The sequence below is a fragment of the Terrapene carolina genome, unplaced genomic scaffold (genome assembly GCF_002925995.2).
Source record: "Terrapene carolina triunguis isolate 2854851 unplaced genomic scaffold, T_m_triunguis-2.0 Scaffold212, whole genome shotgun sequence".
Taxonomy (NCBI): Eukaryota; Metazoa; Chordata; order Testudines; family Emydidae; genus Terrapene; species Terrapene triunguis.
The window spans coordinates 11,469,550-11,488,341 of NW_020664563.1; the positions used below are offsets into that span (position 1 = coordinate 11,469,550).

The 18,792-nt window shown below is 37.4% G+C and overlaps 2 protein-coding genes across 5 annotated transcripts in view; one reads left to right on the forward strand and one right to left on the reverse strand.

Annotated features, from left to right (window-relative positions):
• Positions 1–18,792, forward strand: part of LOC113407498 (ras-specific guanine nucleotide-releasing factor RalGPS1) — a 287,535-nt gene that overhangs the window by 157,176 nt on the left and 111,567 nt on the right. The gene's annotated exons all lie outside the window — the stretch shown is intronic.
• The window catches only part of LOC113407499 (angiopoietin-related protein 1), a 37,493-nt gene that overhangs the window by 1,427 nt on the left and 17,274 nt on the right, over positions 1–18,792 (reverse strand). Inside the window, exons 2-4 of the mRNA XM_026656089.1 lie at positions 12,982–13,837; positions 2,923–3,116; positions 1,238–1,508 (exon numbers count right to left, since the gene is read on the reverse strand). Of these exons, the coding sequence (XP_026511874.1) occupies positions 1,238–1,508; positions 2,923–3,116; positions 12,982–13,807 (1,291 nt within the window). The 5' untranslated portion in view covers positions 13,808–13,837. The remainder of the gene's footprint in view (positions 1–1,237; positions 1,509–2,922; positions 3,117–12,981; positions 13,838–18,792) is intronic.

Below are 18,792 nucleotides of genomic sequence, written 5' to 3' on the forward strand. Positions count from 1 at the left end.
AAGGGGACAGAAAAACTGTTTTAAATATTTTTAAAGGTATTTTTTAAAAGGACACAATGTTACATTAGCTGAAATGGGAATTTCTTAACTAGTCAGTTTAAAAATATCTTAAGTTAACAATGTCCCTTTGAGAAGTGCAAATAATGCTAGCATCAAAAGCTGCTATGAGACTCCCTAATCCATAGAAAAATATCGTTTTCCAGATTGCTAACCAAAAGAGTGCTTAAAGAGACACAATCAGTTTGAAATCTAGTCTATTTTAAAAACACTAGTTAAAAGTAGTGTATCTCTGGCAATTTTTGAGTCTTTATAATTGCATTACAGCACCTAGCAGAGTGAGGCTGTAATCTCTTTTTTTGGGGGTATCTAGGCCCCACTTTAATGCAAATAATATTCCTATTTCAAAAAATATTTTTTTCTCCCCATTTTCCTACATTTCAGTGTAGGAAAACTCACAAAAAAAGAGAGAACTGACTGTGCAGGAGAATCAATAAAGCTGACTTGCAAAATGCACAAAAAAGAGAGAAATATTTCTTCTCTCTCTCAATCTTTTGGTTGTAGCAATATTAGATGTTAACTGGTAATAAGTACTACAACATTTTCAGATAGAAGTGTCCCTGTAAGATAATGGCTATGTAAAAATTTGTTTATTAACATGCATAATTAAAAAGGAAAGGAAAGAGTCTATGATTTTCTCACATGCTGGTAAAAACCCAAGAAGTTTGCTCCTTTGCAGGATTGCACAACTAAAATCCCACTAATGCCTCAAAAGAAGCCTTAGATGTGTAGTAAGTTATGTAAAGGCCTACTGCTGACCCTCTGGATCAAGGTTCACCAAGAAAGACAAATGACGTGATTTCTGAGAATAACAGCAAAGGTCTTATGTGGAATAGAAGAAACACATAGCTTATTCAGTCATCTTACCCCTACTGAAGTTGACTGAATTAAAATAACTAAGTCCCCAGTTGTGCAACAGGCTCCATGAAGATGCATGGTTCTGCCTACATGGAATAATTTACGGGATTGAGGTCTATACTGGGATCATTTATAACTGAGTGGATTAACTGACACATTGCCTATAAGAAAAATTCATCTTCATAAGAGTCTTTAAATTATTCTGGAGCACGAACTGTATTATTTCTTGAAACAGTTATATATGAATAAGGTGGCACTACCAATGGAATCTGTTGCATTAAGCAGCTTTTTCCTATGTATAACATCATTAAAATTCCCTTACCTGTGTATGTATCTCTATCTCTGTCCAGTGTTGTAAATTGTTTTCCATTGTGCCATATCATGGAATCCCCTGCATTTCCCTGGTAAGTTCCCAGACGCAGCCTATAGAATTCACTTTCAGGCTCCAGGCGAAAACTGCTGTATTCTGCATAGACTTTCTTATTACTCCAGTCTTCTAATTCAATCAATAGCCTATAATTGTCCTGATTGGTAAGCATGTAAATATTTTCTAGTCCCAGCCAGTACTCTCCATCAACATTTCCAAATCCTTTCTGTACAAAGAAAACCAGAATATGAGGTTAAATCTACTGGCTTTTCTGAATCTATTGAATGAAGACATTTGCCAGTAGTAGTAGTATATCCCAGTAGAATATGTATCTAAACTAAAAGCTTTTAGGCTTTTAAACTTCTGGTCCACCCTTTCAATTAGTTCCTTTGGGCTAGATTCTGTCACCTTTACTCAGTCTAAGTAGTACTCCACTCCATGAGTAGTCTCACTGATCTCAATGGGACTACTGGCAGTGTAATGTATTACTCAGCATGAGTGAAGGTGTCAGAATCTGATCCTTTGCACCTTTGATTCCCATGATATGCTTTTTGGAACAATATTTTCTGTGGCACAACAACTGTTGTCCATTAAGATCGTATGAGTAACCCATTACAATGAAGTACTTTGAGGCACAGAAGATAATTATAGATGAGTAAGCCAATACTCAAGATGCATAACTTTTTTGTACCTTTTACAAGGTAGAATGGTATTTCACTATATATGTAATCAGACAGTCCATCTGTGTACTCTAGATTTCAGTTCTAGTAAATTCAGTGAAGACTATTGGTCTTGAATCACAGACTGCTGGTATGATACCTTTTTGCTAATATTTGCAAGCCATTGTTTCCTTTCCCTAAGAAAATATCCACTTTAATATCAATGTATAAAGTGTTTGGAGTTGTAAATAAAATACTTGTTGTTTTTCTTTTAATTATGTGGTGTTTAGTAGGATTATAAATTCTTTTCCTCCATAAAATGCTCTAAGTGAGAGCTAGTTTGTGGGCCAGTTTTCCCAAAAAAGTTAAGCAATTGAAAAACCAATTGTGTACGCCCACTACAAAACTTTCACTTTATACTGAAATGTTCAGAGTTATACTCTTTGAGGGTATTGAAGGTAAATACTTTATTCAGATTGTGTGTAAAAGAAGTTTGGTTTTGTGCTTTATTATTTTAATCTCCTTTTTCCTTTTATAAAAGAGGGAATAAAGTAAAAAACATTTATTTTGTCATCGAGGATACAGCTTTGTCAGATTCCAAGAAATTCAACGGTTAAACTTCTCATAGTAACCTTAATTCACTTCCTCTGCACATTTAAGAGGTAAAATTTATAACATATGACCAGCCATATATGATGATGCCAGTTCACAGACAAGAACGTTAGTCTTTGTGGCTTAGCTCCCTTTTAGCTTTTGCTTTTTCTGTTTTTATTCGCCTGTTCAGTTTTTGCTAATTCTTAGTTCTTGGGTAACTAACTATTTTACTTCTGATTCTTTTTCAATTGTTAATCTTGCAGCAAAATTAACTGCATTGAAGAATTGCATTGAAAAATAGCATCTTGTGAATACTGATACCAGATTCTAGAGGTTACTGTCCCTACCAAAAATGAAGCTGTTACTTTTCTGAATTCTAAAACTTACCTTGTAACTGTCCCAATTCCTGAAGAAATTGACAGATCCATCTGTCCTTTTCTGAATAACTGCCCAGCCTCCAGGGTCCAGACTGTTCTCACACCATAACTGTACTGGTTCATTGCTGTTTTCAGGTTTGATCATATAAATCCCACTGTTGGAATGCCCAGCTTCTTTAGCTTGTTGACAGTCTTTGAAAGGACCTGTTTGAAAAGAACTGTCTTAAGCTTAAGCTTATTTTTTAAAAATGTACATTTGGGACACAAGTTACATATAACATGTAAAAAGCAACTGAGGGTCCTGTGGCACCTTTAAGACTAACAGAAGTATTGGGAGCATAAGCTTTCGTGGGTAAGAACCTCACTTCTTCAGATGCAAGTAATGGAAGTCTCCAGAGGCAGGTATAAATCAGTATGGAGATAACGAGGTTAGTTCAATCAGGGAGGGTGAGGTGCTCTGCTAGCAGTTGAGGTGTAGTTAGTAGTGTATATACAAAAAGACTTTGTATTGCAATGCAAGACTTTATCTTAGAGGTGGTAAATATCTGAGATCCCATTTTATTCTTGCTGTTTCCTGCTAGAAAGTATTTACTTTCTCATTTTAACTGCAAATTTAAAACGTCCATGATAAACATTGCAAAACATCCTTTCCAGTTTGTGGTTAATTTTATAAATTTTGCCTATTTCCCCCACCAACCTTACAAATAGATAACTGTTTTGTTAAACAGGTGGTGCATTTTTTGACTCTTTACATCTGTTATTTTGGTAACTTTTTTCTTTATTGTGTATCACAAATTACACCCTGATACTAGATAGGCAAATATTGCAACTTGCATTTCGTAACTACTTTATCCTGTATGGCCTTACCAGATGTCGGATGCTGGCTTACTTCTTCCCTATAATGCATACATTTGAAATGGTCATAAAGTAAAAAGTAAACTAGAACGCATGAATAGCAGCAGAACTAGAATTTAATTAGAAAACTTTTGTCAAATTCTGCAAACCCTCTGACAGGAACCTTTATAAATCTAATGATTTTTATACTTCCATTTCTTGACAGTTATGATATGTGTGCATGGCTGTTAGCCAGGATAGCATGTGAGCAGTGGAGCAGATATTTTTGAGCAGATAATGTTAATTTATTGAGTTTCAAACCTACAGTTATATAGAAATGCAGCTGCTGACTGTAGCTCTTGAAAGTTCTTTTAGGCTCTGAGTACACCTCTACCCCGATATAACCCGGTCCTCCGGAGCCAAAAAATCTTACTGCGCTATAGGTGAGACCACGTTATATCGAACTTGCTTTGGCCCCCCTGCTCCTTGTCCCCTGACCGCCCCCTCCAGAGACCCCCTGCTCCCTGTCCCCTAACTGCCCCGCCCCCTGACAGGCACTCACCAGCAGCAGTGGGAAGCGGAGCAGCCTGGCCCCAGCCCGCTCCACTCCGCCAGCTCCCAGCTGCGGCGCTCCGCTTCCCATCACCGGTGAGTGCGGAGAGGTTGGGGAAAGGACACCCCCCCCATACTCACCTGCGGTGGGAAGCCGAGCGCCGCAGCTGGGAGCTGGCAGAGTGGAGCGGGCTGGGGCCAGGCTGCTCCACTTCCGCCGCTGCCGGTCAGTGCGGTGAGGTTGGGGAAAGGACCACCCCTCTTCCTCCCCCCCCCGTACACACCTGTGGCGGGAAGTGGAGCGCCATGGCCCCAGCCCGCTCCGCTTTCCTTGCCCCGGCCCCAGCCATGTCGCTGGGGGGGTGGGTGTTGGGGAAAGGTCCCACGTTCACCGGCAACGCCGGAAGCAGAGCAGCCCGGCCCCAGCCCGCTCCACTCCGCCAGATCCCAGCTGCGGCGCTCTGCTTCCCGTTGCAGGTGAATACAAGGGGCGTCCTTTTCCCCAACCTCCCCGCACTCACCGGCGGCGGGAAGCGGAGCATTGCGGCTGGGAGCTGACGTGCTGATCCGCCGGAGCGCTGCTTTACCGCATTCTGTGCGAACCCGTGTTATATCGGGTCGCATTATATCGGGGTAGCGGTGTACTATATTTACAAAACATACTCTCCATTTCTGAAAGATGATCTATGAGCGTTCAGTAGGAAACACTGTCAGCTTACATTTTTGGAGATCCTTGCTATGTTGGTGTGTCCCTCTTAAAAGATTAGAAATCCAGCTATAATTTCTACCTCCACTAAATCCCTTCCCCCACAAAAAAATTAATGCTGTTACTACATCACTATTTATATTGTTTTTGGACTGGTTTTATACCATCTTTGAGTCAGCTTTTTCATTATGAACTGGATATGTTCTGATAATGGCTAGCTAGTGATTCAACCGATTTGAAAAATCAATATACTTAACAACTTTTATATGGACTTATTAACATTCTGTTTAAAGTGTTTGGTTACTTTTTTGTTGTGTGTATAGTATAATATAAACATATTAATAAATTGTGCAGTTGTCTCCATATAAGCTTATGCTACATCTAGAGTAACCATTATTGGGTTACAATTCTGATACTGATTTGAAACAATAAACCTAACCTGCCCAATTAACAATTTAAACAAATAGCAATATAGTGATTATCTTTTAAAAAATATTTTAAGAAGTGTTTTTTTCAGTTCTCTTCAATTACTAAGATGATGGACTAGGTACAACTGTCTTAATTTGATCTCTGCTCTATTTTTTAACAAAAAGATGGATGTGCAATGACTGTCCTTTGGTAACCCACCTGCTAAATTCAGGGAGAATATTCCATGTGTGAGGGTAGTCTGGAAAGAAGCACAATGAAGTTTGTTGATGGTATCCCTTTAATGTTCTTGATTAGTGAAAACCATTTTCACCCTTAACTCCATCTTAATGGAGGTTCTTTATCTGTTTCTTTAAAGACTTGTGAGTAGTAGTCTGATATTAGATGTGGAAATGTGTAATCAACCAGGATATCCATAGAACTAGTCCACATCTGTTACAAGTTGATATAGAGCTTGAATCACCATGCAGCTTGAAGTTCTGGACAAATAGAAGCATGACTTATTTATTACAGGTCTCTCAGAGATTTCATTCTTTATTAGCAAGTCATTGGGGCCTGTAATTCTCCAGAGTCATGCATTTTAGGAATCCTGGTTATTTAAAGCTTACCCAGTTATACTTGTAACTATCTTAAGTCATGACTTAAGGGTTTAGAGGAGTTGAAAAGAATAATAACCTGGTAACAGCTCAGAGTGCTTAGAAACGCCACTGGAACATAGGTGGCAATTCTGACTGAGCCCTTTGGCAAATGTTGATGGCACTAACAACTACAAGAAGTGCTACGGGAATTGAGTCATGATTTCTATAAATTGTGTTGGTGTACTATCAATGTTTGTAACTGACTAGACCTTTTGTCCAAGCTAGTGGAACGGGGAGCTTTCTGTAAAGTGCCTAGCACAATTTGATGCTGTATTAAAAAAACAGTGTGGCTCCATAATAAATGTTGTTCTAAAACAACTTCTTGATTATAAAAGATGTGAAAGCAGAAAAATAGCAAAACTTTATAATGTAGATTGAAATATTGAGAACAATTGAACAGATCTACTACTGTGGCTGTAATACTATGTTCTGTGCAGAGGAAAGGAATCTAGGACTCTTATTTCCAGGACCATTAGAGACCAGAGCAGATGGTATTGCTGTTTTGACTCACTGCTAAGTAATGGAAGGTCGCAATAGTCTGTTTACATAGTGTTTTGACCATTGCTAAAATTCAGCTGGCATTATTCTCACAGGATGCAATTTGTCTAAATTTTGATACTTAGACTTGTAGACACTGCTGATTTAAACTGTTGAAGTGGTAGAAGAGGTTTCAAAGTTACGTTCTAGAATGAAAGAGTGAATAAATCCAACAAATCCTTTAGTTTTGATTAATTATCTTACATCACTTTCTAGGGACAGATAAATCCTTTGATATATCATGGCATAGGAACTATGATCCATTTTTTGTAGTTGTTCATTGGAAATACTGAGATTTGTTACTTGATAAAATAGTTTGCGCTGTGTTGAAGTAAAGAGATGTTGTTTTTATGCTAATTAAAGGAATAACGTATCAAATATACAGTGTCCCTATTAGGACTTCATCTGTATGGTCATCCTTGAAGTCTAGTTGGGATAATGATAGTACCTGAACATAAATTATATCTTCCTTCTTCGACAGATTTTTCTCTCTCCACCAAATTCTGTCCAGTTACTAAAGTTAGATGCTGGTGTAACTGAGAACATGGTATGGCCCCTTGTGTCTCATAGTTATAGCTGTTTACTGAAAAACCAAGTTTTAATACTACTTACTGTCATCCGAATACAGAAATTAGTGGTTTTCACATCAACAAAATTAACTAAGTTCTAATTACCTATTCTTATTATCGTTGATGTCATAGCCAGAAAGAAAGGTTTACTATTTCCTCTTGAAAGCCAACCATATAATTTCTTTAACAGCTTTTGGTTTTTAAGAATGAAATATTAACATGAACAGAGACCATAGCTTTGGAATTTTGTTAAATATGTGAGAACAAAGGAGAGCAGATCTATTTCACAAAACGACACCTAGTCTTTTAGCACTTACAGCATATGCATTCAAATTTTAAGATCTTGAGAAGAGCATAGGACCCATGCCTTATTTGTTTGCTTGGGTGCTGTTGGTAACTTGCACTTTTTGAGATCATGTCCTACATTTTTACTATTACAATACCAAAATTGCATTCTATGTATATGATGATTTAGCAAATCTGATGGTTGATCTCTAGTGCATGACATTTTGACATATGTTAGGTGGTGAAAAAGGAAAATGATGATGGGATATTACTGTTTTCTTAGGATGGAATACAACTTTAAAAAAACAACAACAAAAAACCTGATGCTTGATTTGAGTGGAACAGATGGCTGATGCCCTAATGTGGATTGTCCAGAGACTTTGTTATTGCCGAGGCCTGGTCCACACTAACCCCCCACTTCGAACTAAGGTACGCAAATTCAGCTACTTTAATAACGTAGCTGAATTCGAAGTACCTTAGTTCGAACTTACCGCGGGTCCAGACGCGGGAGGCAGGCTCCCCCGTTGATGCCACGTACTCCTCTCGCCGAGCTGGAGTACCGGCGTCGACGGCGAGCACTTCCGGGATCGATTTATCGCGTCTAGACAAGACGCGATAAATCGATCCCAGAAGATCGATTGCTTACGGCCAGACCAGGAAGTAAGTGTAGACCTGCCCTGAGTGATTGCAATTTTTACTTGCATGTCTTTAATAAGTATTTTGGAGACATTGAAGGAGAATCCAAAAATCAAAAAAATAAAAACTAACTATCTAAAAAATATGATTATAGAAGAAAGATGTGTGAGAGGCCCTTAATGTTCACTTGTCTTGTATGAAACACTGAAGTACAGATGAGGTATTATCCCTTGTGTGAATAATGACAACTATAGTTAAATGTGCCTACACATTTCCATACTAAATACATTTATCATTTGCTCATAACTTTCTCAATTTTTCATCTTTCCGGCTGTTATTTTCCAAGTCTGGTCTGTAACTGAAGTTGAGCTTTTTGGTTAGTTGGTTGTTTTTTGTTTTGGGGGGAGTGTGGCGTTTGAGCAAAAATGATTCAACCATTTTTGAGTAGGAGAACAGTAGGGAAAAACACTTCATACTTTTTTAAAAAAACAACAACAACTGGAAATAAGGCATAAACTTTTAACAGTGAGAGTAATTGTTCCAATGATTAATTTGCCAAGGGTCGTCATGGATTCTCCATCACTTACAATTTTTAAATCAAGAGTGGGTGTTTGTCTAAAAGATATGCTCTAGGAATTATTTTGGGAGAGTTCTATGGCCTGTGCTATACAGGAGGTCAGGCTAGATGATCGCCATGTCCCTTCTGGCCTTAGAATCTATGAAACTCAGTGTTTTGAGGCTTTTATTAAAACCGCACTGACTCCAAAACTCAGGAGTTGAAATTGGGCAGAGACTGTTCTTAAGAAGGAAAGATGCTTTTGACATTCCACTGAAAATTGGTTATGAGCAGTTGAAGATTGTAGTTTACACACGTGTGGTAGGTTTTAATTACTTTCAACCAACAATAACTTGAAAAAATATTTTCTCTGTAGAAATTAAACTAAGTACTTAAAATAAGGAAATAAGAGAACGTAAGTACTTAAAATAAGTTTGTTTTGCACAGACATAAGGGTCCTCATACCCAGACCAAGTTATGAACTGGGACCAAATGTATTAATTTGTTTTGATAAAGTAGTTGCAAATATAAATATTCAGTTTAATTGCCGTTCAGAACAGTTTTTTTTATTTTAAATTAATTGTCCTGCATGCAGCTTTCCTCTTCCCTTTAGTAAGTTATTTAAAATTAACTGTTGCATGATTTCCTTACATGCTGTGCAGTCCAACTTATTCACTGAGGTTCAGATTCAGAAAGTTACTTAAGCATGTGCCCATCTTAAGAATGAAAGTGGCTGCACTGAAGTTTAAAATTAAACATTAAGTATATTGCTTAATTGGCACCTGAGTGCCTGACCTGCTCCCATTGAGTTAGAAGGATTCTTCAATGAAGCTTAAATCACTTCTTATTTTTGTGTTAGGAATTGAGTATACAACTGAGGTTTATTTAATTAATTTATCTGAGTTCATAATTTTGCGTTTATATATGCATCTTGCATTTGTATAGAAAACACTTTTTTCCCCTCTAAGAACTTGTCTTCTGTGGGGTTGATTTCTCTAATATTTTCACCTCAGTGTAAAAAATAGTTTTCCCAATGTGCTATGTATTTTCCTTCCGATCCACAATTAAAGATACTAATACATGTTTTGTGTAAACTGTTTCCTGCAGTTGTAGCTTAGTGACTCATTAGTACTTGAGAAGAACAGTTGTTTCAAATATAATGAGAAAAAAATATGCTATAACATATCCAGAAGACAGTTTTACCTTTCATATGTACAATCTTTTCTTCATTTTAACAACGTTTATCTGATGAGGACAGCCTTATTGGGTTTTGTTAGTCTTATTTGGCAGTCTCCGTTAGTTTAGAAGATTACGCAGAAAATTTACAAACATCCCCCTCTTGCTGTTTTTCACTTTTCCTATTATTTTACAGCCCTTTTCTCTTTTGCACTGCTTTATCACATGGTACCTTAATTACAGGAAACAGAGAGAGAACTAGGAATAGCTTTGTAATTTATTGTATACTGGTTTTTATTTTAACTTTTAATGATCTACATTTTACCAGCTTTGGAACTACTCAATCCATTTTCTCCCACCTCTGTACAAAATGCACATTCTTAAAATTCCCAGACCTCAGTACTGAAAGAAAACACACAGCAAATGAACCCATTAATGTTAGAATAAGTTGACTGAGATTCCTTTAACTTAGTTTCCAGAAATGTGTAGAGGAAAGAGGAGATGTTTTGATAAATGTTTTACAGATAACATTCGTTTGTACTGTTGCTTTTCCTCATATGTACATACCTATCTGTTTATAATTATAAAACTGAGGGAATGGGTATCTGGGGAAACAATAAATCATGATGTAGTTTTGTTTCAAAGTTGTTTTTTTAAAGAGAATTCTGCTGTTGCTGTCTGACTAGACATTAACATAGCTTTTTTTTTAATATTAGCTGTGTTTCCTTTCTGCCACTTACAGGTGATTAAGTTCTCATGACATCTGGCATTTCAGTTGTACTCTGGGCTAACTTTCCCCCAGATCCCTAAATAGTCCCTCTTTTTATCAACAGCAGGTTGGTTGTAGTGTATGCAGAATAACCATGATAAATGTGTGTTTTCACCCTCAGGAACACTGTTGAATGTCCAGCTGAGTCTAAAACCCAGTGCAGAACATTATGCTATGTAAGCTCATAAAAGGCAAGAAAAAAGATGGTTACTTGGAAAGCATGGATTAAAAAAAAAGATAATCCAAACTTTCAGGATTGAGCAGAATAAATTGACAGTTTGTGATGCAGTTGGAAATAATTCTATGAAATATTTTTAATAACCAGGGTGCATAAAATCAATGATTTTTTAATTTAAATCGGATTTTTGAGGAAAAATAGTTAATGATAGTTTTAAATAAGATACATTATAGCTCAAAGGTATCTCATCATGGAATAGGGATTATAAATTCTAATTCTATAGTATAAGACAATATATTCATGTAATGTTTAAGAAAAGATTTGTAAATGAGTTCCAATAGTTCATGGATTAGGGATCCAATCTTCTGGGGTTCCACAGGCTTCTGTATAGATTATTTAGGTTAATCTTTCTATCTACCCAATGGGACTCAGTGCTCAGTCTAGAAGAGACCATCAGAGATGCTTAGTTTTGCAGTTCTCAAACTGTGGATTTGTCTCTCCAGAGGTAATATGCTTGTTAACAGCAAAAACAAAATTAAATAAATAAATAATATGTAGAGGTGAGAAATAAGACCTCAACTCTATTGTCCCTCTGCAAATTTGTGTACACAGAGTCAATCCCTCACCCCTCTATAAAAGTGCAACATTTCAAAAAGTTCAATGAATAGAAGATTGTTGAGGGGCAAAATAGATCTGGACAAGGAGAAGAAGTCTGGAGATAAATGTGAGAAGCGAGGGACATATGCTTGTTTTGTTAAAATATTTATATTTGCTGTTGAAGAAAAAAATCCAAAATACTTAACGTTGTTGTTGTTTTAGTTAAATAAAACAAATTAAATGTCTGGTGATGTTTTCCTCCTAATACAGCTTGGCAAGAAAATCCTCCAAATATTAATGATTAACCTGTTGAACTGGAAATAGTTCACCTCCCAATGACTTCATAAATATCTGCTTCAGTTACCTTTGGTAAATGAAATAACCAAATAATCATTCATTTTCTGATATAGCTGTAAAACTAATCTGAAAAGTTTTCAAAATAAATCACGGTTTAAAAATGTATAGTGTGTACCTTCTAAAAATGAAACCTATATCTGTCTCAGAGTTGTGAAGAATATGAATTAAGGTTATAACAACCAACAAGAATGCCCTTTATGTAGAAATCCATGATTAAATCGAGTCTTCCTGACTCATGATTTAAATCAAATCCACCCCTATTAATAACGTGTCTAGGAATCATGCTGGAGTTCCAGTAACCCCCAGATTAAATGCATTTTTCTTTCATTGTCACTGGTATTTTTAATACTTTGTGAATCTATATAATTGGGTGAAGTAGGACAGTGAACTGAAAACATTCAGTGAATCTCCTAAATGTGTTCTCATGATATTTTAATAAAGAAAACAAATGCAATATTATCTTTCTCTCCTGGAAAAAATGTTGTTTTTCATTTTAAATATCTATGGTTGGGATTTTTAAAAGAGCCTAAATGAGTTAGGCATCTAACTTCAATTTTTGTGGGAGTTGGTCGTCTTACTATCTTAGGTTCCTTTGAAATTCTCAGCCTAAAGAATACAAAGTTGTTTAGAGGATCATTGTGACATCAAATTGTCCTGCTATCATAAAGTCAGAATCCGCCGAGTGTTGAGAATTCATTAAGGCTGGAAACACAACAGTGCAATAATGCATAGTGAGTGTAAGTAGAACTGGTGAGTACAGCAAACATTGCTAGCTGCATTTACTTCCAGGGAGTTTATCTCTTTTCTTTGCTGTTCACAAAATTCTAATGTAACTTGTGGGACAATAATGTTCATAGAAAAAGCAATAAGTAAGTATCAGACAATGTTTGCAGAAATCAAATTTTGTTTCCAACTTATGCTCATCCAGTCTGGAAGTAAAAGTAGTTCTCTACAACCTGTAACCAGTGAGACTTACCTACACAGCTTGAATTTCAAATATTAAATACTTGCAGCAAAGTTCTCATATGTTATCTATAGGGCAAGAATTAGTCATAGAAATTATTTGACAAATAAATTTGAGACTCTACAGCTGCTGTCAACCTATTTATCATCAGAAGAGGTTGAATTTGCTGAATAAATTATTCATTTTGAATTATTCATTCCACTCTAGTTGTAAGTAAGCATTGTAAGAGGGTTGCCTATTTGTTTACATGACATTCTCTTTATTTTGGACATAATGTTAATCAACTCACCTTCATTGATTAAAGTTAGCGGTGGTATCCTGAAAGGACTTTTTGTAGGAGAAGTAGCTGGATCAGGTGGTGGCCTTATGTCTCTGTCTCTAGGATAGCTTGGGTCCCTCTGTATCTCATTACCTCCCAAAAGGCTGGGAGTATAGTGCTGGCTGTTAGGAATGTGCTGTGGCACCACCTGAACAAGAGGAGGAGATCCGTCGGTGTCCTGTCTTGACAGTATCTGCAAGCACTGCTCTTCCAATAAAGAGATAATCACAGACTGATTATTTACAAGATCAGTTAGTGCTGCATATTTTATTTCAAGCTCCCTGTATCGTGTTACCATCTTCAACATTTCTGTTGTAACATTGAGGATTTTGTTTTCCAGTTGGGAAAGCTCAAGTGAATTATCACGCTTTCGGATTATCTCATGCAAGAGCTGCATGTAGAGCTGAGTGACTCGGGAGTTCATGTTACGACTTTCTTTTCTCAGCAGTTTTACCTCATTCACAATATTTCCATCCACATCCACCACTAGCTGCAAGATATCAATCTCTCGCTTCTGCTTGGACAATACTTCCTTCAGGTTCTCTATGTCCATCCTTGTGATTTCATCTTTTCTGTTATCTGCTCCTACTTCTTTGGTGTTTACACAAATTGGCCCTGTTATTTTTTGTTCAGGAACCAAAAACGTATAACCACATTTTTTTCCTTCCTCTCCACCATCTGTTGAACGAGGGTGCCTCTTCGGGGATATTTTATTGAGTTTAGACTTTTCTGTGCAGTGTCCTGTAGACAGTAGTAGGAATAATAGCACACCCAAAGTCCATGTAGATATCTCCATTTTAAGATGAATGTGATGGCTTTCAGAAGACTAATAATTGGATAAATAGAAAGAAAGTTAATAATTAATCAGAATCCAGTTTTAAGGCCTTACTTTATATCAAGCAACATATCATGGAAGAGCACAAATTTTTACTTATGACACAAATGCAACTGAGACTTCTCTGCTGTAGATGCTGGCCACACTGAGATTTTCTTACCATGTTAAATTTAATTATCACAAAAGTACTTATTTATTTGTAATTACACTGCATTGAACAACTTGTCTTCTTTCTTGAAGCATCAAGACCTGAAAGATGTCAAGCAGTAGACATTTTAGCTTTAATTTGAATGAATACATTTTCAGAAAACAAGCTCCAGTGTATTCAGATAACAAAGTAGTTCTTTGATCATAAGCTTGGCTACATAAGTTTATAAATATTAAAATAAAAAGGGAAATTACTTTTGTAGCCAAAAAAAAGCAAACCCTGATTTGGGCTTTCCAGAAAATCAGAGGTTGAAACAATTTTTGTAATTTGCATAATATTAGCCTTAGTTCTACATAGTTTTATAGTTATGTCTACAGCTAGATTTAGAACTAGTGGCTTTGGAGATCTCCCTAACATGGTTGTCATAATTTTACTTTTAAAAAAAGTATTCAAGTAAATTTGGTTTGTAAGAAAAGGTAATGATAGGGTTAGTTGTGAGATCATATGCCCTGACCTGATGAAAATGTGATTATCTTTTTTTCATATATGAATGAAAACAAGTGATGATCTTTGTTTTTGTCTGGGATCATTTGATGTTTAATATTGACCACTACACACTAGGGAACGTTGAGTGCCGCCAGCAGGGTCTACATGGGCCAGTTAGCGTGCAACATGTTGGTTCACTTAAGAATTCATACCCCTCAAGTGCACATTACTGCACCTTGTGGACAAGCCCATCATTTTAATGACCATTCTGATTAAACAGTTCATTAGCAAAGCATGTTTGCCTTTTGTGACTTTTTCTCCTAAAAGTTTGTTTCTACTCTAAGATATAATAAAACAAACACACCGCAAAACTACAAGTCATGATTGTATGAAGTGTGATGGGGGGGGGGGGGGGAGACGGACCACTTCCCACAAATTGTTCTGTGGTTAATGGACTACATTCTGGTAGAAATGAAGAAGCAATAGGAGTATTTGTTAAAGTTATGCATGCTTTTAGGTGTCCTAAAGAGTATTAAGGGACTTTTATTACCAATCATTTTTTTAAAAAGGTCTTTAATAAACTGTCCTTTTTTCCTAACATCTTTATGATAAGTTTGCCATTATTCCAGATAACTTGTAAAGAAGCAACCCATTAATCTGTAAAAATGTCAAACATGCTTTATCAGCTATAACTGTTACACTCTTTTAAACATCTGACACATTAAAATAATGTGTTTGCTTAAATTGTTATGTAGAGAAGTAAGAATGCATTGAAAAATCTGAGGACTATTGATTAAATTTTCCCATTTATCTTTTTTTTGGTATTTGAGGTTATAAATAGCGAGTGGTATTCAGACCCAGAATAAAGTAACTATTTTTTATCATTATCTTTGACTAATTGACTTGTGGAAAGGTGGTGGCTTTGGAGTTGATTGACTTTTGTCAGGGAGATTTCTCTCTCTCTCTCCCCCCTCTTCTCTCAGCTATGGGTGGAGCTGAAATTAATCTTTCTCTCCTCCTCAGCCTAATATTAGCAGATTGTACACAATACTGCACAATGGTCTCTGTGTGGCTTACCAAGAGCAGCAGAGTAAAACTGAGTAGAACAGGGGTCGGCAACATTTGGCACGCGGCTCACCAGGGTAAGCACCCTAGCGGGCCGGGCCAGTTTATTTACCTGCTGACGCGGCAGGTTCGGCCGATCGCGGCCCCCACTGACCGCGGTTCGCCGTCCCGGGCCAATGGGGACGGCGGGAAGCGGCGTAGGCGAGGGATGTGCTGGCCGCGGCTTCCCGCCGCCCCTATTGGCCCGGGATGGCGAACCGCGGCCAGTGGGGGCCGCGATCGGCCGAACCTGCAGTGTCAGGAGGTAAATAAACTGGCCCGGCCCGCTAGGGTGCTTACCCTGGTGAGCCGCGTGCCACACGTTGCCGACCCCTGGAGTAGAAGTTCATTGGTTTCATGCTGCACTTGCCACTTTTGCACAAACGCTTTGTGCAGAAGTATCAGCCCAGACACAATTCTCCTCTTCAGGAGGGAAATTGGTGAGTACCCTATGGTACAGGGGTACTTGGTACAATGGATACCCCACTCATCCCCATTTTCACTGGGGGCAGTCCCTAAATGGAAACAACTGTTCTACACCCACAACAGGACTGGCAAAGTCCGGAGAGAGAAAGAGAAAGAAACACCTCACCTATAAAAAATGCTCTTTAGCCTAAAGGAAGTACACTGGGCTGGGATTCAGGTGGCCACAAGTTCTTGTCTTACCTATGCTACTCACTGGTGTTAGGGTTGCAAAAGGTACAAAACTCTTGATACCCCTGTTTTAGTAGGGAAGGGGAAAGATAGACAAATATAACTTCCTCCACTCATCTGATTTTACGGATGGGGGTGGTAAATGAGATGTTGCACAAAATCACTTCTGGTAATTGTGGAAAGAGAAACCAGATCTCTAAGCTGACAGACCCAAATATCGTTCACTTAAACACACTTCCTTTCAAAGTAAAAATGCCAAATCTTTGGTTGTCCTGTTTGTAACCACTACTCTAGTCATTAGACCACATGTCCCACCCACAGCCCGGAATTAAACCTAGGAATCTTGAATCCCAACATTCTGTTGCTGTCTAGCAAATAGCTGTGTGAACTACTGGTAAATTGTCAGGTTCCCCTCTATGATCTGGTCCATATACAGGATGTCTATTTCTGCTGTCAATTACTCTTTTAGCTTAAGTTGTAGAGATCTGTGCTATATATCTGAAGGTCCTGGTTTCAAAAACTGTTGATGACTTATGCAGGAAAACATAATATGTGGTCATATAATTAAAAGGTCACAATGTATTTGAACAAGGTGTCAGAATTCAGGTGGCCATTAGTCATCTTAATTCTGGCATTTCCTAATTTGTGAGTAATTGATTTTGCAAATTTCACATTTTTTTTTAATGTTTTCATATTGATTTAACAATCAAGACCTTTAGTGTTTAACCAGAATGTTGACTATTTACACGGTTTTTCTGTTTTAACCAGCAAGAAAGTATTATGGCATATATTTCGAGTCTTTTTTCTTTTATTGGATTACTAGACTGCCAGAGCTAAATGTTATTTTTCAAACAAATTGCCACTGTTAAAAGACATTTGTGGTGAAAATTTAATTGAAATAATGTAAATTTTTATATTCCTGCATATTTCACAATTTATACACAGTAACAAGTGATTGTGAATAACAAAACATTTAAAGAGAAAATACACCATTTTAAATACTTTTTCCAGAAGCGGAACTTGTGTGGGTGTTTTGTTAAATATATAAATAACTGCTAAAGGTACACTGTCTGTGAAGTCAGTAGACAACAGCAACGTTTTTTGTCATTCCATATTTCAGGACAAGTTATAGGGTAGTCCTAGTGAAAAGGACAAAGGTCAGATAGGAAGAGTTATGCTACACTAAATCACTCATTTGTGTAGTCTAATCCATATGAAGGTAATCCCCCTCCCTCACATGTGTAATATACTTAGCCAATTGTGCAATGCTTAATGTTGGAAGTTCGAGGTAAACTTTCAGGTGAGTCATGGTAAAAATATCAGAAATCAGAGCCATTTTCTGTAATATACTGTACCTCTCAACAGACCCTGGACCAATTGAACTAATCAAACTAAATTTGTAATCCCAGCCTGGCTCTCCTAACTCTCTTTAAAAATGAATGTTTATAACTGGGGTGAAGGAGACCTTAAAAATATGAACTCAATAAAAAACTGTGTTCTGGTCCTTTGTTTTCATACCGACATTTCAAAAATAGTCTTGTAAATATTTTTTTAAAATATGAATATTATGGAATCCATGATTGTCACAGACACAACCTAAGTAATGGTTTAAAAATTATTGAACAAATGGAAATAAAATTGGTATGCTGTAGTTTTTTCTCTGAAATACAAGTAATATAATTTCTTAAAAGCAAATGTATTGCAATAAAGCACCTAGTCCATTCAGATATTCTGCTGTAGTCTACTTTTATATATTCTTTTAATGAATTAATTACATATATAGGTCTCTATCCTGTATACACATATACATTACTCATCATATGAGTAAAGTTACAAACATACCTAAGTGTTTTTAGGATTGGGGCCATAGACATTCTGTCTGACCATAAGAGGTATTAAATGGTCTAAAATGGAATAACCAAAACAACAGTTGCTCAAGCTGTGTCTTAGAACTCCAAAATAAACAAATGTTTCAACCTTCTGCTGTGTGGACAGCTGGTCTGAAACTAAGATGTGCCTATAGACATGCAAAGATGAGTTCCTTCTGAGACACAGACTTCGTTGTTAACTTGTGTGCTGTCACAGAAGCTTCCAACTGTGAAAACTTTGGCTCCCCTATGTGTGTGGTATTCAGCAGTTCAATACAGATGTTGACTGACACAGCTGGGGTTCCTAATAAGGTTGTAATAAAGAGTTCTTCTTCATGTGGCTCTGCATATTCATTCACCAAATGGTAGAACCTTCTCCAAGCAGTGCCCATTAGAGTGCATGTGCGCCCCCTCCTTTCTGCTCCCCTCAGCCGTTCTGAACATTCTGAGGACGAGGCTATATAAGGGGACCCTGTAACACATCCCTCGGCCCACACCGCTTCCCGCAGCCTTCATTGGCCTGGAGTGGTGAACTGCGGCCAGTGGGAGCCGCAATCGGCAGAACCTGCGGACGTGGCAGGTAAACAACCCGGCCCGGCCCACCAGGGTGCTTACCCTGATGGGCCACATGCCAAAGGTTGCTGATCCCTGCTCTTTCACCTCAGTTCCTTCCAACCTCTGGACCA